The following is a 21,986-nucleotide window of genomic DNA, read 5'->3' as shown; positions in this document are numbered from 1 at the left end:
TTTGTAACAATAGCCAAAAAAACATTGTATGGGTCAAAAAAATTGATTTTTCTTTTATGCCAAAAATCATTAGGATATTAAGTAAAGATCATGTTCCTTGAAGATATTTTGTAAATTTTGTACTGTAAATATATCAAAGCTTAATTTTTGATTAGTAATATGCATTGCTAAGAACTTCATTTGGACAACTTTAAAGGTGGTTTTCTCAGTATTTAGATTTTTTGCACCCTCAGATTCCATATTTTCAAATAGTTGTATCTCGGCCAAATGTTATCCTATCCTAACAAACCATACATCAATGGAAAGCGTATTTATTCAGCTTTCGAAAGATAAAAAATACCCTTATGACTGGTTTTGTGGTCCAGGGTCACATTTAGAAACTTGACAAAGAAATTCCCAGGCAGCATGCCATTGATGGAGTGACTTCCATTCCAAGTCTTTACTTGGATCATTTTGTATACCAAAAGTACCTATATGCCATCCCACACAAAACAAATCTATCATGAAATGTTAAGGGTGTTCCGATCAGGATTTTTGGAGCCGATCACTGGAAGCAGTATCTGCCAATACGATCACCATTACTGATCTTTAGAAGCCTTATTTTTATCATGTAGCATTATTAATAATTGTGCTCCAATCAGGATTTTTACAGACATTCCTTCAGGGCCTGAATTGAATTTTTGAAAATGGGGGGGGAATTTCCCTCTTAGGTGGCTCTATTGGGGGTTCTTGTCAAATGCTCAAATTTTGCAGCATATTAACAAGTGCTATTGTCTTGTGCATTTTCAAACATTTAGGTTGAATTGTCACTTATTTTAGGATTTTTGGCGTTTTTGTGTTTTTTTGTTTTTGTGCATTTGAGTTGGTGTTAGTTGGTGCTTTTTGAGAAGTTTTTAGAAGAGGGCGGAGCTTCGATATGGTTTTAGGTTATGAGCAAAACAGGACAACATCACGCAATCTGATGATGCGTGTTTATGAATTACACAGAATGGGAGCACGGCGAAGTAATAATAATGACATAGCACAACACGGAGTCACAGTGCGAAGGCTGTGCAGCCCTCCGAGTCCGCATAGAAAAGTTAGTACAACACACATGCTGCTCTGCTCCTGTTCATCTTCAGTTCTCTCTTCACAGCAGTTCAGTCAGTGTAATGTTTGAGTAAATGATTACTCCGGGATATTGGTTTATTTTTCGACTCCGAGGGAGTGTCAGCCACATTAAAAAAGTGAAAACTTAAGTAATTTGTGGATTAATGCTTACTGGAGACGTGAACCATTTCAAACGATTCAGCCCGATAGTGTATTAAATGCAGGGCTCCAGACTGCGACCTATGGTCGCACTTGCAACCATTTTTTCTGCCAGTGCAACTTATTTTTGTGAGTGATCACAATAGCGCGACCACCACATTGCCCAACTCATCGCCAAATGCGACCACCACATTTGGCCAAAAAGCGAAACAAAACCGCGATGCGCAACTGAAACGTAGCGCGGTTTAGTTTCGCTTTTGTTTCGTGTGCCGTTTGATGTCTCTCAAATCAATAGTAGATTTCATTTAAAGTCCAACAGTTTTTAGACTAGTATTGGAAATGTAAGTACTAGTTTTATTTGGAGTATTCAAAACAGGTAAATTCATATATTTGGAGTAAAATTAAATTGAACGGATACATCAGTCATACAGCGCTCCAGACAGCCACAGAAACAAGAATGAGATGCATTCTAACATAACTGTGGCATTAAACTCAGTTAGTGAGGGCTCGTTTAAAATATTGCTCATGTATAGGCCGTTCAGATTACTTGTTAAAGTGTAATGAAATACCTTATATCTGCAGACAATGTACGTCTGTTTGTGGATGGAGACTTCTTCACCGGCTACAGACTCTAATCCTCATTTGCGCGCGCGTGTGTGAAATGCGGTGTTGAAGTGAAATAGCTCGGCAGTTTGATAGCCGAATTATAATAAGCCGCCTAATAAAAATAATAATAATAATAATTATTATTATTATTTGATACATTAAAAGGAGAATGAGCTTAATATCGTCTTGACTATCGACAGAGACACAATACTATCGTCTATCGGCACAACCCTAATGGGGTATTTTCTTTTCATCTTGCCTCTGAACAATGCATATTAAAGTAGTGTTCATGAGCAGCTCTGTTTTGTTTACAGCGGTAACCCAGGAAACACTATAACATTGCTGTTCATAGGCGCCACATGCTGTCAGAGAGTGAATCTGCATCTCATTCAGAGCTTCTGCTGTTTTTGTTTCGTACAGATGTTTTATGTAATATAGTCTCACACAACTAAAGTCAGACCATTCTGTTTTTGCTTCAGATTTCGAAATTGTACAGTCTAATTTAGATTAAAAACCACTCATGCTGCATGTATGTTGCATCTTTGTTTTGGATCATGATTAAAATTCAAATTTTAAATGGAAAGAGCACAGACAAAGCCTTAGTTTGTTCATATTAAGAGATTTCTTTTATTTGTGTAACTTGTTTGATTTGGGGTTTGTTTTAAAATTTCAATTTAGTTTTGTTAAATTTTAATTTCACAAAGAAACGTGCAGCAATAGCCTAATAAAACGACACCTTTTCATTTACTGTACAATGTCTTTAGTCTCATTTTGTTAAAAAAAAAATCTTGAGAAAATCAAATCGTGAAATCAAAATCATGAATCGAATCGTGAGTTTAGTGAATCCTTACATCCCTAGAAATATCTTAATTTGTGTTCCGAAGATGAATGAAATAAGAGTAATTAATGACAGAATTTTCATTTTTGGGTGAACTAACTGCACCAAACTAACATTTGAAAAAGACCAAATTAAAAAAAACAAACAAACAAACAGTGTTTCTTATATTCCAAAAGGATCCCATTTTAAAATAGTTTGAAAAGCGAGATGTAAAGTTGTTGTTTAGTTTGCCATATCCATTTGAATCGATGTAATCCAATGTTTGTAATCCAGTATGAGATGTTTATAATCACTTACTCCTGACTATTATAAAGCTTTGTAAAAGTAATGTATTTGCTACATTCTTGAAGATGTATCTAATGTTTTCTCTCTGGAGAAATGACCTGTTCTAGAACTTGCTTGGAATGATCTGATTTGTGTGTGAATGGGTCATGTGAGGGAGATGATGATGATCTCAGTGTTCTTACAGGGATTACAGCACTGCTTGCATCTCTCTTCTGTTATGAGGGACACTGGGTCCTGCAGGTCAGAAGGGATAAGGATAAAACCCCAGATCTCTTGTGACATCACAGGGATGTTGCTATAGAGAACAAACACAGATGCATATGCACAAATCTTCTGTAGTCTGCAAAACCAAGTTCATTCTTGGATGTTGGAGTTGTGGTGTTTAAATCATCTTGTTTTAGTTTCTGCAAAACATTGTAATAAAGTTAAGGGTTTTAGAGACTCCTGATTGATAGTGAAATGCTCCTCTGAAGTCAAGAATAGATTTAATATCTCAGAACATGATTATACCCATTGAATATCTCAGAACATGATTTCTAATTTTGTGGAGATCTAAATAATAATTTTGTCAGTGTATGTTTGCCTTCGTTTGGAAATGCTGTAGTGGAGTTTTACATCCAGCTTTCCATGTGGTTTCACTAATAGCATATGCTTGCATTATGTCTGTTGAAAATCAAAGGATTTGGTCCTCTTCATGTGGTACAGTTTTGCCTCTTAAGTGCTTCCCTGTGCATATAGGCCTGGTAACAAATTGCACACCAAACTAACATGCAGTACAGCATGTGCATGTGTGCACGTTTAACACATTAGAGTGTCACAGTGAAAAAAATTAGCCGCCACATATGTTGATCTGATTTAATGAGTGCCTTATATAGGTGTGTCTGCATACCAATGTTCAAGTTTGTTGAACTCTGAACTGCAAAATTGTATACTGTAAAATATTTGACCAGTGGAGAATATAACATCACAGATTGGCCTCTTGGCTCAAAACAAAGAAGACAGACTTTGAATCGGCATGATTTGGAGTGTTGTGGGAAGGTAGAGTAAGGTGTAAAGCCTTAGGGTGTGACACCATGTCCTGTTGCCCATATTCCAAAAATAATTTAGCATGTTCGTAGCCTATAATGAATGCACTTTAAAAACAAGAAATTGAACCAGCCCTCATCTTGCCAGTTTAGTGTCTTCCTCTAACCAGTATGCATGCTTGTTTTGGTCATAGTGACCTTATCCTAGTGTAGGGTGCACTTTGCATACTGTTAAAGGTAATAATTGCACTCAGTTTTACAACCTGCAGTTTTTAAAATAAGCAGACTTGGGTTTGCACTAGGTGTTCTTGTATCTCAGTTGGCAGAGCATGATGTTGGCCAAGGTCGTAAGAGTTTAAATGAGTGAGAACACATTGAATGTGTATCCTGAAAGCACTGCTTTGAATGAAAGTGTATGTAAAATATGCAAATAAATAATGCAAATGTAGCTTAAATGTTCTGTACAAGTAAAGTTTCTTGTAGGTATTGAGGGCAGTTACAATGTTACAGGGTTCCAGACAAAAAAATTGAGTAAGGAGCCATTGGCTTATTTTATAATTATTAATTTTTTTATAATTTTTTTTTTCTTTTAACATTTCAATCATACTGTCATGTGTTTATTTCTCATCTTTTCTTGACTTCATCAGAATTTTAATCCATCTTCTAGATGACCTGGGAACTAAGGTTCACTTAAGGTGGGAGCTAAATGTCTTTTCCAACTTGAAATATACAGTCACGCATTGTTTATTACACAGAATCTGTACAATATCGTGGACAAAAGCATCACTTGGCCACTGAGTGTAGTTTGTGCTTCTCCTCATTGCATCCTGTAAATGTTGTCATACACTCTTAAAAATAAAGGTGCTTCATGGTGCCATAGAAGAACCTTTTTTGTCTAAATGGTTTCATAAAGAACCTTTAACATCTGAAGAACCTTTACGTTTCACAAAAGGTTCTTTGTGTTGAAAAGTAGGTTATTCAGATTATAAAAAGAGCATGAGACATTTCAGTAAGTTGTACTGTAGACTCTCTTATAAAATAGCCTACCTTTCTATGTTATTTCATGTTCATTATGTAGGCTACTATAGTAGTAAAGAGAAAGATTAAATGGGTTCAATTAATCCACTTGAACTGAGGCACTAAAGCTATCGGGTCTGCCACATTAAACTGTAATTATTGTTTGAATTTTGTTATGAATTTGGAATAATTTTAAAGCTGATACTTTATTAAAAAGTAACAAAGCACAAAGCTTTTTGTGATTACTGGACAGCAAGTGCACTTCAAATAATGACGTTCACAAATTAATAGATCACAGCATAGACTAATAATAAACGAGAATTGTTAAAGATATTGCCAAAATCCACACAGCTGTCAGCTTTGCGTGTTGTAGTTTGTTCAAGTTATGCATGAAATAGATGCTGCTTTTCCTCACTTTCACTTCGCACGTCTCCGTCATTTCAATCTCTCTCGCGCTGCACAACTGTGCTGCATTTAGCAGGTGTGCGACAATGCTGCTGTCCGTCAGAGATGAGGACTGTTTGAAACACTTTTGTCCACTAAAACTTTGATGTGCATCATCTCAGTTTAATACGCAAACATAGCAAAAGATGTGATCGCAAAACAATCAGGAAAAAAGGCATTATATGCACATTTTAAGTTACAACATGTAAATACATAGGCCTAATCACCAGTGACAACCTCAGCAAAAACTTTACTCGCAATTTAATATTTTTGGTTGCAAATGTGACCGTTTTAATCACAGTTTGCAAATTCTGGTTTAGCTTTCCTATTTGGGTTGAGTCATAATGTTGCATGAACATTTTAGCTTTGATTGCTCATGTTATTTTATAAATCACCATCTTTGAAGCAACCACTTACATGGCATTGGCTGAATTTCCTCTTCAAAATGTTGTGTTGAGCAGTCATTTAAATTCTGGGTATTAGGGTTGGGCTGATAGACTATGGCATCATCCATCACCGATGGCTGACAGACATCACGATGTTAAGCTGATAATTCTCTTTACTCTGTGTTTGTCGTAAGTTAACTTTAAGGTACTGCAATGCAACAGGCTACCGCTAGCAAGTGGCTAACCTTAGTAGTGGCTCCGTAGAACACATTATTTGTTATTTGTAGAACGTGCCCCACCCCCGGTGTCATCGTCCATCACGATGTTTCATTGTAGACATCGTCCGATGCCAAATTGGTAGACATCGCCCAACTCTACTAGGTATGGCACCTGGTATCTCACCTTCAAGGAATCTGTACTCAGATGTCCAAGCTTATAAGGTTACATGGCAAAGAAATGTGAACTATTAATTATTTTCTTCCAGCTAATTATTTAATCCAGTTGTAAAAGGCAAGACCTTTCTGAGTAGCTTTTTTTAAGACGGTTGTCATGTTTCAAAACAAGTCCCCAGTTATCTTTAACTCCTGACCCTCTTTATTTTGGATCTGGCTAAATTTATTAGGAGACAGCTGGCAGAGGTATATTTAGAACACAGGTGGTCATGAAGCCTTCGTGCCCTACAGTTCCTCTCCAGTCAAGTGCAAAACCGAGGCAGAACAAAGCCAGCCTAGTCCTCAACACACTCTAACCCGTCAAATACATGTTCAGCCCCACCAACAGGAAGACACTTGCAGACCTGTTCAATAAACTGTAGTGGTGGCCATGTCATTCAAAATGTATTCCCTTTTCCAAACGAAATCCTAAAATAAGAGTGTGAGAGTGTTAATATGTCTGGTCATTATGGATCTTAAACATAGTTTAAAAAAAGATCATATTAAAATTTTCACAAAGCAAAACTAATAACCCCAAATGTGCTGCCAAGGCATGATCTAGAAAGTGTGTCTCGATGCTGCCAGTGTGGCATTTGCTGCCCATTGGCATTAGCAGAGCGTGCCAGGGGAGCCCTTGCGCAGAGGTTATTTGAGCACAGCTGAGTGGGCCAGAGGGGAAGTGTTCCATATCACTTCTTACCTTCAATAAACATCGCCTTCATTTAGCAGCTGAAGTTCCAGAAGTTCTGTTCATAGTTCCCTGAAAACTCTAGAACTTGAATTCATTAGATTATGGAGATTTCTAGTACATCTAAGATTCTTATTATTCCTCTTGTTATTAGGATAGTTTGTTTTCAACATGGATAACAGCCTAGACCATATGTAGCCAGTTTCTGTTAAACTTTTTTTTTAATGTCAATGTAGGGCCATCACTGGGGGGACAACCGGGTAAATTGTTGAGGGCTCTGTTATGACGGGGGCTCATGAAGGTGTTCTGTGGTAGAATCTGCTTATTCGGCACAGTGGAATGGGCACCCAATCATAAACAAATTGTCCCAGGACCTGTGAATTTTAGCGACAGACCTTTAACATAATTTTTTTTTTTTTTTTTTTTTTTTTTTTAGCCATATTTTAATACGATTTATTTTTTTTTTATTTTTTTTGGCATATTGTAGTTTAGGAGTATAGGAGTATAGATTTTGGCTGTGATATTTTAGTGATTCCAAAATATTTAGTACCAGAATTTATTATTATTATCATTCCAGGATGTTTAATTTCAGAATTAATATATATTTTTAATTCATTAAAATTCATATATTAATTACAGAATGCATATTTTTATAATCATTCCAAACTATTTAATTCCAGAATCATTTTTCAAACATTCTAGAATGTATAATATGCTGCTGAAAAGCCTTTACCTTTGACAGTATCAACAATATAGTGTTTCATTCCATGCTGCTTAAATAGATTTCTGTATGACTTTTTCTCTCTGGTTCCAGTCTGCCCTTTCTGCTTGTTGAGAGTTCTGGCCCAGATGAGTCATGTGTTGTGTTTGTTGTTTGATCACTTGGAACACTTGCCCTTGATGATGTCATTTGCATTTAATCCTTCAATTAATTGGTCTTTTTGATGCCAAGCCATATCTTCTGGGGGGAAAAAACTTTTGCTGAGTGCCTATTGTGTAAACCTTTTTATAAACAAGCCTTGTTGATCACAGAGTCTGGTTAATTCAGGAGCTGTTGGACGAATGATTGTACAGTTAGGTTGTTTTTTATAAGGTTCAGCTGTTCATCTTTAAAATTCATTCATTATTTTTTCTCTTTCTCCGCTCCATGTTTGCTGTCTTAAATTTCTCTTAAGCTAGACGCCTGAATAATAATGGCATCTTGAAAACTAAAAAGGAACAAAAATTACCTAGCAAAATAAATGGAGTGCCAGCAGTCCAGATTAGTGTACATTCATAGGTTGGAGTATCTGTATTTATTCCAGAGCCAACAGAGCACCTGGAAACACACTGCACTAGTGGGCAAAGAGGCCTGTCCAGCCTTCAAGCTTTATTTAAAAGGATTTGGCTCAAGATGTGCTAAGTGTTCAGGATTCAAGATTTATTTTGGAGGATTTGTGTAATGGTGTGCTAAGCCCTCAACAAGAGTGGCAGGGTAACTAAAGGGGTTGCAGTCTGTGGTGGCGCTCTCTTCCACTCAATACCCATGGCTGGTGCCCTTGAGCAAGCACTGAACCCCCGTTGCTCCCGGGGTGAGTGCCCACTGCTCCGGGTGTGTGTTCATCTGTTATCCTGCTGTAACATTGGATTTATATGCAGAGCACCAATTTCGAGTATGGGTCACCATACTTGACAAATGTCACGATGTCACTTTCAAGAGTGGCAGGGTAACTAAAGGGGTTGCAGTCTGTGGTGAGTCTATTTTCTCATCTGTATCCAACGTAACATGATTTATATGGTTTAGGTGTCAGAATGATAAACTCATGTTGAAAAAAGTCACTGTCTAAATTGAGGTTTCCTGTCCAATGTTGAGCAAATGTTCTGTTGCTCATCTACTGCAACAAGAAAAAAAGAAGTTGGATGAATGTAAAAAAGTACATCATACAGGTTTAGAACAGCATGGGCGTGAGTAAATTGACATAATTTTGAGACTATCCCTTGAAGGTACTTTTATATATATTCTTTCTTGTTTCAATCATGTTGTGAAAATATTAAAATGACAGGGCAGAACGTGGAAGTATGTGAGTTTTAAACTACAGTTCAGTAAACATTTTATGGAAGTACTTTCTTTGCATTCTTGTTGCAGTGCAGAAATGAAGTGTGTATTATTTCTCAACCAGCCACTAAAAACATTAGACAAGAGCGTACGTTGTGAAACCTATTAGGTACATTGGCCATGCTATTTTTATATTGGGATGGGGAGAGAGAGGTGGGGGTGGACTGGTCTCCACTCCTCGTAAGAGCATTATGAGTGCATTTGTTTGTGACATTAGCAGAGTGTGCTGTCACTTTCATATGGCAAGCCAAGGCAGCCTTGACTGGTTTAGAGCAAAGGCGGTTATTCCGGATAGCAACTGTTCACCCTCTGCTGTTCCCAGCAGAGCCCTGGGCATAATCCTGAGCGGGACGCAGCCTGTCACAAAGGTAAAGGGGGGGACAACTCTCACGAGTCATGGAGGAGATCAGACACAATATTTCCACATGATTTTCTTACGTGTGTTATTGGGAAAATGGCACGTAACTGAGGTTTCTTTATGTTTTTACTTCTTTCTCTCTCCATTTCTTGAACTAAATGGTGTGATTCCTTGTTTTTGATGCGTCTATGTGAAGTTCAGGAGGTTTTTCTGTCTTTTTAAATTGTTTGAGAAGTTGGCACGGGTGAGTGCTGCTTTCTCTGCTGTCAAACTGTCTGTGGTTAACAGCATGCAATTCTAGGTTTGTGTCTTGTGTGTCATTTTTAAAGAGTTAGACTATTTCACCCAAAAATGAAAACTCTGTCATCATTTACTCACCCTTAAGTGGTTTATTTCTTCTGTGGAACACAAAAGATGATGTTAGACATGAGACATCATTGCATATTTTTGATATTCAATGAAAGTGAATGGTGACTGAGACAATCACTAACATCTTTTAGGGTTAATAAGTGATGAATTCATTTTGAGGTGAGCTGTGCCTTTAATTAGGACTCCAATGAGTTTGTTTCAAATTCTGCTTCTATTGTGCTGTCTGATATATTTAATTTATATGTAATATGATTTAAGAACAAATTTGTTATTAACTAATTAATCCATTTTAATACTAAATTTAAGTTTCTCTTTTGTATTATTCCCCTGTATATTATATTATTATATTATAAAAAACTGTTTATGGATTGGTATGTGATTGTCTTTCGTTGTTCTCTTAACAGCTTTCTCCTCCAGCTTCTTATTCGTTAATGGAGTTCCGGCAGGGCAGCGGTGATTACTGCCATGCCCAACATCGCAACGCTTGATCACAGGTGGATATGCCTGAAATCTGCCACTGAATGTACAGAGAAACGCCTTCTGTTCTCTTCTCTTGCTGATCTTTCTGAATGACCACTTTGCTGTGCGCCAAATGGGTTAATTGGCATTGCGGCACCTGGCATTTAGCTACCGGACACTGGTCCACCCGTCTAGTTGCCCGGCAGGGTATCCCTATAAAGAGGAAAAGGCAGATTTGTTGGAAGAGGAAGACTTTTGTGGCCTCTAATATCCCAGAAAGGCAGCTTTCAATTTTATATACTGACTAGTAGTGATTTATCATAGAGGATCCTGCAAGTCCTTGACACCTTCACTGTGATAGTGAATCTGCTGTAGCACTGTTGTAGGTCAGAGTAGTGCCGTACTGTGAGTGGAGCTCTGTGGATCCTGGCCCGGAGTGGGTGTTCTGTTTTCTGTAGTGTGGAGGGCCCCCAGCATGACCAGGATGAACCGTCCGGCTCCTGTCGAGGTCTGCTACAAAAACATGCGCTTCCTTATCACGCACAACCCAACTAATGCATCATTAAGCAGCTTCATTGAGGTGAGAGACCATTCAGAAATATGATAATTTTAAAACATGAAAGATCAGGTACTTCCTCCTCTGAAAAAGTTCAAACCTACTCAGATGTGACAAGTGCTGCACATAAGTGGACCACAACCAAGAACAAACTCAAAACATTTGTTCAAAGTCCTAAATTAAATACTACATGTACTCTGTTTTGTCCCTCAAAACTTGTGCAATCTTGTTTCATCAGGATCTGAAGAAGTATGGGGCAACAACAGTGGTGCGTGTGTGTGAAATCACTTATGATAAGTCACCGCTGGAAAAGGATGGAATTACTGTCATGGTGAGATATATTTCTTTTTCATATTGTAATTAAGTGTCATCTGTAAAGTTTTTATTTTTTTTTCTGGAGAAAAAAAAATGCTTCCCATGCAGTTTCATTTTTTGGTTTGAAAACTCAGGCAAAGGTATTGTTAAAAATAATTTGTTATTAAATATAAGTAATTTTCTCAGTGTAGTAATAACTCTTATACAGTGACCTATAGTCAGTATCTTGGCTTTTCTGTCTTTAGATGCATTTGACCTGTTCTGTAGAGGTGCATACAGTAAATGTGTATCTGATGCGCACACACTCACTCTGTCACCTAAATGTAATAATCCTGGACAATTTCCCGATCATGGCAGTGTCACTCCATGCCACCCTTCCTTTAATTAACACTCCTGCTATACTGCAGTAATGCGGTTGTAATTAGTGGTACTTGTGGTACCACATTAGTGGTATGAAGGTGATTGGCTCCCTCTGATATCATGTAGAGCCTCTTGTCTGGATTTATATGTAGGATGAGGATCATCTTGTTTAGCACAGACCACAGCCCTTCAGTGCTTATCTAGTCCTGGAAGAGACACATGCTGTTTGAATTAGCCTCCCAGTCATGTGATATGATGTCAGCTGAAGTGAGATGAGGTTGCTTTTTGTCTGGTGCTCCGAAGGGAGCTAACTCCACATTTGAGGATACAATCCTAAAACATTCTGCCAAACATCAGATCTTTCTCTGCCTTCACCTTTTTTTTTAACTACTTGAATCCAACATCTACATGTGTTTTCAGTTAGGCTTGTCAACATTTCCCCGTTACCATGGCAGCCCGAAAGGAGCTTGATCTCTCTCCCTCTGCGCTTTTTATTAAGTCCTATACACCCTTGTCCCCCTTCACTCTTTTGAACTTCTCATTAAATGAGAAGAAATATTCATGACACTACATATTTAACACTATGTATTTAAGAATTCTAGAAATGTAGCTATCTAAGCTTCTTAGATTAACCTGAGGTCACTGTGAATTTACCCAGCATGCTGGTGCATCTCAGACTTTACTTTTGCTTTTAAAACTCTGCTGGTTCATGTTCATGAGAAGTTATGTAAATCAATTTCCTCCTCTGTGCCATCAAGAGAACAGTCAGTTTCCGCAAGAGAGAAACACTGTTGACTACGGAGTCTGTTTAAAACATAGCTGCTGTTTTAGCTCAACTGGACAAGATGTAATGCTTCAGTCCATGCCACTCCATCAAAAAAACATGGAACTTGTTAAAAAACATGACATAGACAAGATTTAGTGCCTTTGCTTAGTTTGTGAATAACTTCCATAGCTTTTCCTCAACAAGATGTTAAAGATCAATTTGAGTAGTGTACTTACGTTACTTAAAGCTAAAGTGTGTATTTTCTGTATCAGTCGTGTCACAAAACATAATTGCAAAAATAATGGCTATTTTCAAATGGGTTTTGCAGAATACTGCCCTGTCTGCTATTGGTTGGAACAAAACAGTCTTTCCCCAAACTCACACTATTGGTTGAGCCAGTGTTGCTGTTGTCAGGCTAGTCAGGATACTTAAACAAACAGAGAAATGTTTTGATAGTTTCATAGAACTATAGTGTGTATACTATTCTAGGAATTAAACTTACAAATGGCTAACTAATACTGTTAGGCGAAGGAAAAAACAAACAAACAAAAAAAAAGTTTAAATTAAGTCCAGTCTGTACTGTTGCAGTTTGGTTCAGATTCATGGAAAGCATTTAAACTACCATTCAAAAGTTTGAGGTCAGAAGATTTTTATTAATACTTTTATTGAGGAAGGATATATTAAATAGATCAAAAGTGATCAAAAGTAAAGACATTTATTTATAAAATATTTCAATTCTTAATAAAGGCTATTCATCTTTAAAGAATCCTGAAAAAAAAGAAATGTTTATTGAGTACCAAATCAGAAGAGATATTAATAACCTCTGAAGGATCATGTGCTACTGAAGAGTGGAGTAATAATTCAGCTTTGCCATCCCAGGAATACATTTTATAAGAAACTTTTTTTAAATACTTAAAAAAAAAAAATCATACTTGCTCCAAACTTTTGAAACTTTAATCATTTTGCCTATGAAGTTTTGCAGTATAGTTGTCATTGCATTTTCAGCTTGTGTAGAAAAAAGGTTTTTAGTGTACTTAAGCTTTAAATGTGAAATATCTAATTGCTGCACCATTACCAGTGCTGCAAACCAGAATTGCAAAATTTCTTCCATTGCTCAAAATAACATCCTGCCACACATTCTCACGATGATACAGAAGTTGATATGTTACACTGTTTGAACGGTATTTTGAATGCCACAGTACTACCTCAGAATGGCTTACTTAGTTTTCTCTGCATGTTGACTTTATTTGCTGTATGCTTTCTCTCTCTCTGTTTACCGACTGTGTGTTTTTATATATATGTATGTATGTATGTATGTATATGTATATGTAAACTGATCACTTCTGCTCTTCATGAGAGGAGATGGGGCAATAGGTTTGCAGGGGGTCAAAACTTGGAACAGGATTTCCTCTCCAATTCAAGCAACTGCAGATGGATTTAAATGGTCATTCGCCCCATTTTTACACCGTTGGATCCCACTTTTCTCGTAGAACAAGCATAAGACGGTAAAAAGTCTAGATCAGGGGTGCCCAAACTCAGTCCTGGAGAGCCAGTTGTCCTGCAGAGTTTAGCGCCAACTTGCCTCAACACACCTGCCGGGACGTTTCTAGTACGCCTAGTAAGACCTTGATTAGCTGCTTCAGGTGGGTTTAATTAGCTAAACTTTGCAGGACACCGGCCCTCCAGGACCGAGTTTGGGCACCCCTGGTCTAGATACACTGTTTAAAACAAACCAAAAAATATAAATCATACTGACATAACCATTGAAATGATTTTATAGTTCATGAAAGATCATGACATTTTTCTTTTTGATGAGAAAACAGATCAGTGAGTGGATTTGTTGACATTTTATGTGCCTTATGTCAGTATTTCATTTTCCAAATCCTAGTTTTAAAAACAAGATCCCCTTTAAAGGAAGCAATGAAACTGATGTGTTGGTTGACAGAAAAAAAAGTGCCTCAAACCTCTCCTGCTCTCTTGTAAGCAGAAGCTTGTGTTGCTGGAGGAATAGCAGGTATGTGATTCGAGAAAAAGTCAAGGCATTTTCCACAAATAAGCCCCACGCTGCTGGTTCTGGAGTCAGTGTGCCCTGGCAAGAGTACAGAGCACTTCCATCTTGGAATGGACTCCTGGAATTAATGGCCTACTGTTGACATACCAGACAAGCAGGGGGCCTATTAACCTCTTAGTGGATTAAAAAGTTATTTTTAAACCAGGAGATTCTCATAGACGGTCCTTGTGGAAAATGGTCTCCTTAGCTCACTCCCTATAAATGTCTCATTTTCTGAGAAAGCAGCAATGCAAAACACCATGCTTTGTTTGTCAGTGTATTTTGACCCAGCACATTGGTGTTTTTTTTAAAAAATCCAGTCTTCCATGAAAAGCTCCCTGTAAAGATAAAAGTCTTTAATATCTGCATGCGAGTCAGATTGTGACTAGACTGATTTGTTCTGATCTGCTCAAGCATTTATCAAGACCCTAAGTGTTTCTCTGGAGCGTGTAGAGCATATAATCAAACCATGCATAATTTTTCTCAGTGGAGCACAAAGGAGATATTTTGAAGATTGTCTTGTATTTTTTGGTCAGTACAATTAAAGTCTGTTGGGTCAAGTGCTGTTTTAAACCCATTGACTTTAATTTATGGTCAAAATCATTTGAAACATTTTGTGTTCCACAGAAGAAAGTCACAGAGGTTTGGGAGAACATGAAAATTGTCTCATTTTTGTGTGAACTTTTAAGTACATAATGACTTTGAAATGGCTTATTGAATAAAATTATGAACATTCCCTGTTTGCTGTGTTACATTATTCAACATTTCTGATTCAGCTCTTGCACATGGTGTTAAATCGAGCTGTTTGTGACAGATCTGATCAAACTGGTGGAGTTGACAGGACGAGTGAACGTGCCATGTTTGCGGTTGCAGAACTTGTGAAAATCACACAGGAATCATTAGAGGGATTTGCAAATTACTGTGAATCTGAGATGATGCATAATGCTGAAGCTTTATAGAGCACCATCTGCTGGTGGTGACTGGAGTCTTTTCTTACCCCTTAACTTGTTCCCTTTTATCTTATCTGCTAGTATTTGGTGTCTCTCAATATGAGTTTTTCCCTTTCAATTCGAAATATAGTAACATACAGACATGTAGTAATCCATAGTGATTATAGATGTCAACTCATCTTTCTGTTTGTCTCCCTCAGGACTGGCCTTTCGATGACGGCGCACCTCCTCCTACTAAGATCGTTGATGACTGGCTTAGTCTGCTGAAGAATAAGTTCTGCGAGGAGCCAGGCTGCTGTGTGGCTGTGCATTGTGTGGCCGGACTGGGCCGGTGAGTGTCAAGTTATTCTGTTATCACATATAACAAAAAGCCCCTTTAACTAAAGTTAAAGAACTAAACTAACTATCAACAAAAAAGGTAGAAAGAAACATCTTCAGCGTACAAGACGCTCTAACTAAACTATACTAACTAAAACAAAAACATACATAATTAGCACCACTCCTAACACTAGTGCATCTAATACATCTCCGTAACTACGTGTGCAAATGTAAGTCGCGACCTGCTTACCTGGCTCACAACCTCTCCCATCAGTCTACACAATGTTAAACGATGAACTGAGATGAAGATTTCATGACAGCAACAAACATTTAGCAGGCACTGCAAACACGTAAGCTACCAAGGGCAACACAGTGCGCCTTCAAGCGCAAACAAAGAGAACTGATCTAACTGCAAGATCACAAAAGCAGCGAGCCCCGAACAATAATCAGTCGCTCAGACTGGTCTCTCAAAACAAGAGAACCGTCTTCACAGCGTGTGCCAACTCTTTTCCCAACCCAGAGTCTGTTTTCATCCCCCCGCCATTGAAGTTAGAGCCATTCATAAACTACCCGGCGACAGGCGATTGGTGGCGCGATCCCAGACGTCAGCATCCTACGTCAGCTGATTGACAGGCGGACGCTCCAATCGAGCTTCACACCTGAAACAAATAAAGTACACAAACATACACGCCAAGCATATGCAACAACATACGCACAAACAAAAATTACGAAGCGCGGCGTACGTAACAGAAGTGCTGCTAACTCCAAAGCTATAGCCGTCTGTGTGATACGTTAAGAAATGAGCACAACTTTATCTAACCAGTATGCCAAGCCAGTGCTGTGCCCGCACTGAATATGTTTTTTTTTTTTTTTTGTTGCACGAATATTCCACAGTGGAATAATCTGGCAACTGAAAACAACTCTATTTTGGATGGGGACGTGACACCTAATGACTGATTTTGCTAGAATACTCTTACCTAGGTATATGCAACTGATGATTCTGATTAGAAATTGGGTGAAATATCAGCCTAGTAAGTATAATTATACTAGTATAATTTTATAATTATTCAATTATATTTACAGTTATTGGGAGATATCTAGAAATTTGTGAACAATGGGCATTCAAATCAGTGTTGCTTATGTTGACTAAAATGAAACCATTAAAATGTTTTCATAATTGAATGACTTGGAAATTTAATTGAAAATAAACCTGAAATAAAGTATAAATGTTACATGATTTTTTTTAATGTAAGAATGAAAAATGTTGTTTTTGCAACTAACTGAAATAAGATAAGTTGAAGTACTTAAATTTCTTGAGCTAAAATACAAATAAATAAAAGTTAAATAGAAATATAAAAAAAAATGTACAAAATTATTTTAACAAACTAAAATTAACATGCAAACAAAGAAAATACATATATAAAAATGTAATTCTAAATATTAATAGTATATAAATAATACTGAAATAGAATTGGTTCAAATGATAATCTGCTTTGCTTTCTACAGTATTCTGCAGACGCAGATTCCATGTAGTCCTAGTAATTTCCCAGCTTGCTGCTGTGACTGTTCAGAAATTGTAGACGTGCAAATGCAGATCTGAATTTGATGGGTCAGGCTTTATGGTGCTCGATTCTCTTACAAAAATTCTCAAACATATCGACAGCCTTTCCCTGGATCTGTTGCTCTTTTTCCCTTAGAATGCAATCAAGTACTATGTGTGTAATATCTCTGGCAGAGCTTTAAGATTGCTTGTGTTAGTGTATTGTTTGAGTTCTGCTGTTTACATTTGGTCTCTCATCACTATTTTTTTTTTTTAAATTTTGCTTTACCCCAACTATCCCTCAGCGACAGGCCTCTCAGTCTTGGCCCGTGTCCTCTGCAAGTCAAACCCATTCTCCCTGCCTGACCGCTGTGTGCCAAAACCAACCATCCAAATGGACACACAATATTAATCCAAGTTTATTATTCAAAACACAAAGGTTGACGTCTGAAGACGAAATAGGAAGCGAATGATAAGCAGCTCTCATTCTCCTTCGTATCTCCTTTCAGTGAGGAATCCTGGTGTAGTCATGGTGTTGCCCTCTTATCCAGCCAGCTGTCAGAACACACATACCCTAATTAAGCTGTGGTGCTTGAATTGTTGATCCAGATGCTCAAATGTGGTGGTTTTGCAGGCGCGGTAGGCTAATGGCAGTCCGGTTTAACCTGCCTGCCCTCCTCCCACTCTGACCCCTGACCACTTCTGCCGACAAGTTAAGCACCAGCCTCTCTGACGTAGATTGCAGCTCCTGTGGGAGCCTTCAGCAGTTTTTGACAGAGAGCCAATGTTTGCTTTAGCAGGATGAGTTTGTGTTGTTACGCATTGGAAAGGGGCACACTCAGGAGACTTCAAAGCATTCAGGACCCTGAGCATCAACGGTAGAAATAGACACGGTCTCTGACAGGGAATGGCACACTTTTCAAATCAACATTTATTGTATTTTAGTAATTCTGGGATTAGCACTTAATGACGTTAAGTTTTATTTTGTTCCGTATATATATATATATATTATATATATATATATATATATATATATATATATATATATATATATATATATATATATATATATATATATATATATATATGCCCTGTAAACAATTAGAATGATAGCTTCAAATGAATTGCGATTCAAATTAAATGTCATTAAAAGGATTGTTCTTCCTTTTCTTTGCAGAACCCAAAAAATATATTTTGAAGAATGTTGGAAACCAAAAAATTTGGTTCCCATTGGCTAACATTGTATGGACAAACATAAGCTTAAATAAGCTTAAATACATTGTTTCATTTTTGGTTGGGCTATCTTTTTAAGATATAAAAATTGTCATCTACTCGCCCTCATGTCATTCTAAACCTGTGTGACTTGTTCATGGACCAAAAAAAGAGAAATGTTGAAGAATGTGGTGGTATTTTTTTCCAACTCTTCTTTTTTTTTTTTTTTAAATGAATTGGTATTTGGGCTGCCAGGGTTTATATCAAGTCTTGAAGCCATACATTAGCTTTTTTGATGAATAGACTGTAATGTAAGTTGTAGAATAATGAGTCTTGCCACTCAGAAAAATGTAAGATACTGTAACTGCAGACCTGTTCTCGCATGCATTAGGAGGTATCTTTCCTGGAAAACATTTTTTTTTTCTGTGGGCTGTGTACACACAAAAGCTGTTTCCTGGTATTAAACACTGCATGTATGTATATGTTGTAGGGCTCCAGTGCTGGTGGCTCTGGCACTTATCGAGAGTGGAATGAAATATGAAGATGCCATTCAGTTGATTAGACAGTAAGTATACATTACAGCTTATGATATATTACCAACACCTTGCAGTAGAGTGGTACAACAGGGAAACAACCCAGTCAATACTGTGAGTGATAAAGTACAAGCACAGTAAATGATGCAACAGTGATATTATGCATCATTAATGCCTCAGCTAATTATACAGCAAACTAATTATAGCAAATTATGAAGTCAAGAAATTATGAATGCAGTATGCACTGACACCATTGTGACATACAACAGTAGCACACAACACAGCGCTAATGCATTACAGAAAACAATTAAATATTAAAATATAACTGCTTATATTAATTAAAATACTGCTTAAAATAATGATTAATGTACATACATGCACATATTTTCATACATTTAAGGCATTAAAAAATTGTGTGTATAACTGATAAATTTCTAAATTAACTTTGTGTATATATTAAGATATTATTTAAAGTGTATATTAGTATATTAATATATAATTTTTATATGGCTCCTAATGTACATACATGTGTATATATGCATGTATACATTTTAATTAAAAATAAAACTGTTATAAACAAATGATTAATGATTTAGGGTTTAACATATCTTAATTGTCTATGTGCGTTTAATATCATTATTATTACTATTATTATAAATGGAAAAATCATTGATTAAAAAACCGAATACAACTAATGGGTATTTGGTGTTAATCCCCCCGACAGGAAACGCCGGGGCGCCATCAACAGCAAGCAGCTGACGTACTTGGAGAAGTACCGCCCCAAACAGAGACTGCGTTTCAAAGACCCACACAACCACAAAAGCAAGTGCTGCCTCATGTGATCCAGTCTCACCAGCCTGCCACTGAAGGAACCAGTCACTCATGGACTAAACCGGACTAAAATTACCAATCTAGTGCATTTGAACTCTTGCTACATTTCAGGAAGGGAATTTAACCCCCTTTTGGTGTATATGTCAGACCCCTGCACTCAGGGTCTTCACCAGCTCAGGGCTGTGAAAGACGATCCTCTTGAATTTTGTCTTTACACACAACCCCCCCCCCATCCTCATCCTCAGCTACCACCCATCACACTGTACCAGCAGCACGCAATCCAAAGATGATCATGGCAACCGGCCACCTGCTCATAGAAAAGAATCACTGTTGTTATGCTCACGCTTTCGTATGAAACTGCTTGACTACCCTGTTCTCTCTCTCTCTTGAAATTTAGAAGTTTCTGAATGCATGTCACTGTACTTTTTTGGAGGTGTGAGTGAGTGGTTTAACCGAACCTTTTTGTTTTTCTACATTGAATCATGAATCTACTCTGGGATTCAAGTTTGTTGCACCACTGGCTACTTTTCAATAGAACTGTGGGCCTCTGGATGGATAACACAGCACACTGACATGACTTCCAGGTTTTTGGATGTTTTAGCTGCTTTGAAATCATGTTGAAGCAATTAAAAAAAAAAAGAAATCCAGGTAATCTGATACCTTGTTGTGCCACAGAATTGCAGCAATGAACTGAGAGAAATCCATGAGTGAGCGCACTTGTAGATCAGTAGTTCTATTTTAATTTAACACAGCAGCCACAAGAGGGAGTCCTCACACTATGTACCTCACATGAAAAATCGTTTGCAGCATACAAGTACAGCATTTTTGAATTGCCAGTTTTATTTATTTTTTGCTGTTTGCACTCACTGCTTGTGTGTGGCTGTTTAGTTGTATTGTGGACACTTACTGTGGATTTACTAAATGAACTTTTCAAAGTGAGGCTTAATATTTAGTCTTGTCCATATAGTAGGAAATGAAATGGAATCACAGGAATCAGTCTGCCTAACTAGTGGGGATATAGACACCAGTGAGGGGAAAAAAAAGGTGCAAAATCTGTCAGGTACTGAAATGATCTCTTATGCATCATCAATCCGTTAATATGAAATACATAAGACCTTGGATCTGGGATAATGACATTTCTCTGCATTTGAAATCAAAATCATCAGCTAGTGAAGCAAATATTACGGAAATATCTAATAGAAGAGTATCTTTGTTTAACTGTGACTGTGAGAAAGATAAGCAAATGAATTAAGGATATGTTTTGTTTATATTTACCATGAACAGACATATTTAAAGCTGAGCTCACTCCAATTTAGAGCTGAACTTTAAGAAAAGAGGTCAGGTGTTTATCAAATTTGCATTTATGGTTATAACACTTAATAGTCCATATGGCTCCCATTTAAAAAAAAAAAAAAAATAGTTTGTGAATAAAGCAGCTCAGTGTTGCACACATATATATATAAGGGCTTCTCTCTCATGTTTGTCACTTTTGTTACTCTCTCCACCATCTGTTCAGTGTCTGCATTTGCAAATATGTAATGTTTTGATGGGTTGTGGCCTCAATAAATTTAATAGTTCATCTTGAAATGTCTCTGGAAAACAATATGATCAGCAAAATAATGTAATAAATGTAACCGGAATATATTTAGATATCATCGCTAGTGCTGCTTTTGTGATAAAGGATGGTGCAAGACTCACAAACTACATGCCACGTCTCAGGTTTATCCTGACCACATTAATTTGTGGTCCTGAAGACGATGACATCATCACACCATGTGACTAAAAAAAGCATGCAAGTTTTTTCCACCTGTCTTTTTCTTGTCCCTGATTTTGAATAAAACAACAGAGCTAAAGTCATTACCCTTGAACCTGGATGATATCGTAGTGTATTTAAAAATCATGTGCACTATCAGAGATGATCGGATCTGTGACATTACACTTTTACAACATAAGGTTCACTGACCCACTGGTTTCTTGGATCATATTTAAAGTGGCCTATTTGATATCCACATATTGATATTACATGTTTTATTAAACAGTGATACATAATTAATGATTTATTGTTCCCTGTTCATATCTACAGTGATTGACATTATTGTATTATTGATCATTTTAATACCAAACAAGAAAAGTTAATTTATGTACATATTGCTCTTTTATGAAATTGGAACAGATGTTATATCTGAAATCTGGATTAATTAAGAATGAATAAAAACAGATTGCTCAATATCACAGTATCATCTCATTGGTGGTCATTCTGGTATTGCTCACAAGCATGTACCGGCTGTTGAGTTGTTATTGATGTA

The 21,986-nt window shown here is 37.1% G+C and overlaps 1 protein-coding gene across 4 annotated transcripts in view; it reads left to right on the top strand.

The window, feature by feature from the left end:
• LOC109104846 (protein tyrosine phosphatase type IVA 3-like) overlaps positions 1-21,912 on the top strand; it is a 34,900-nt gene extending 12,988 nt beyond the window's left edge. Inside the window, exons 1-6 of one of the 4 annotated variants that reach the window (XM_042772736.1) lie at positions 8,716-9,431; positions 10,195-10,829; positions 11,044-11,136; positions 15,447-15,577; positions 18,807-18,881; positions 19,570-21,912. In XM_042772736.1, coding sequence (XP_042628670.1) covers positions 10,725-10,829; positions 11,044-11,136; positions 15,447-15,577; positions 18,807-18,881; positions 19,570-19,750 — 585 coding nt within the window. In that variant the 5' untranslated portion in view covers positions 8,716-9,431; positions 10,195-10,724 and the 3' untranslated portion in view covers positions 19,751-21,912. Of the gene's footprint in view, positions 1-8,715; positions 9,432-9,549; positions 9,666-10,194; positions 10,830-11,043; positions 11,137-15,446; positions 15,578-18,806; positions 18,882-19,569 lie in introns of those variants that run through there. The other 3 variants (XM_042772740.1, XM_042772739.1, XM_042772737.1) reach the window with 3 other exon arrangements.
• The last annotated feature ends 74 nt before the right edge of the window (positions 21,913-21,986 follow it).

The sequence above is a fragment of the Cyprinus carpio genome, chromosome A16 (assembly GCF_018340385.1).
Source record: "Cyprinus carpio isolate SPL01 chromosome A16, ASM1834038v1, whole genome shotgun sequence".
Lineage (NCBI taxonomy): Eukaryota > Metazoa > Chordata > Actinopteri > Cypriniformes > Cyprinidae > Cyprinus > Cyprinus carpio.
Note: the sequence above shows the minus strand (reverse complement) of the source record. Positions and strands in the feature narration are given on the sequence as shown.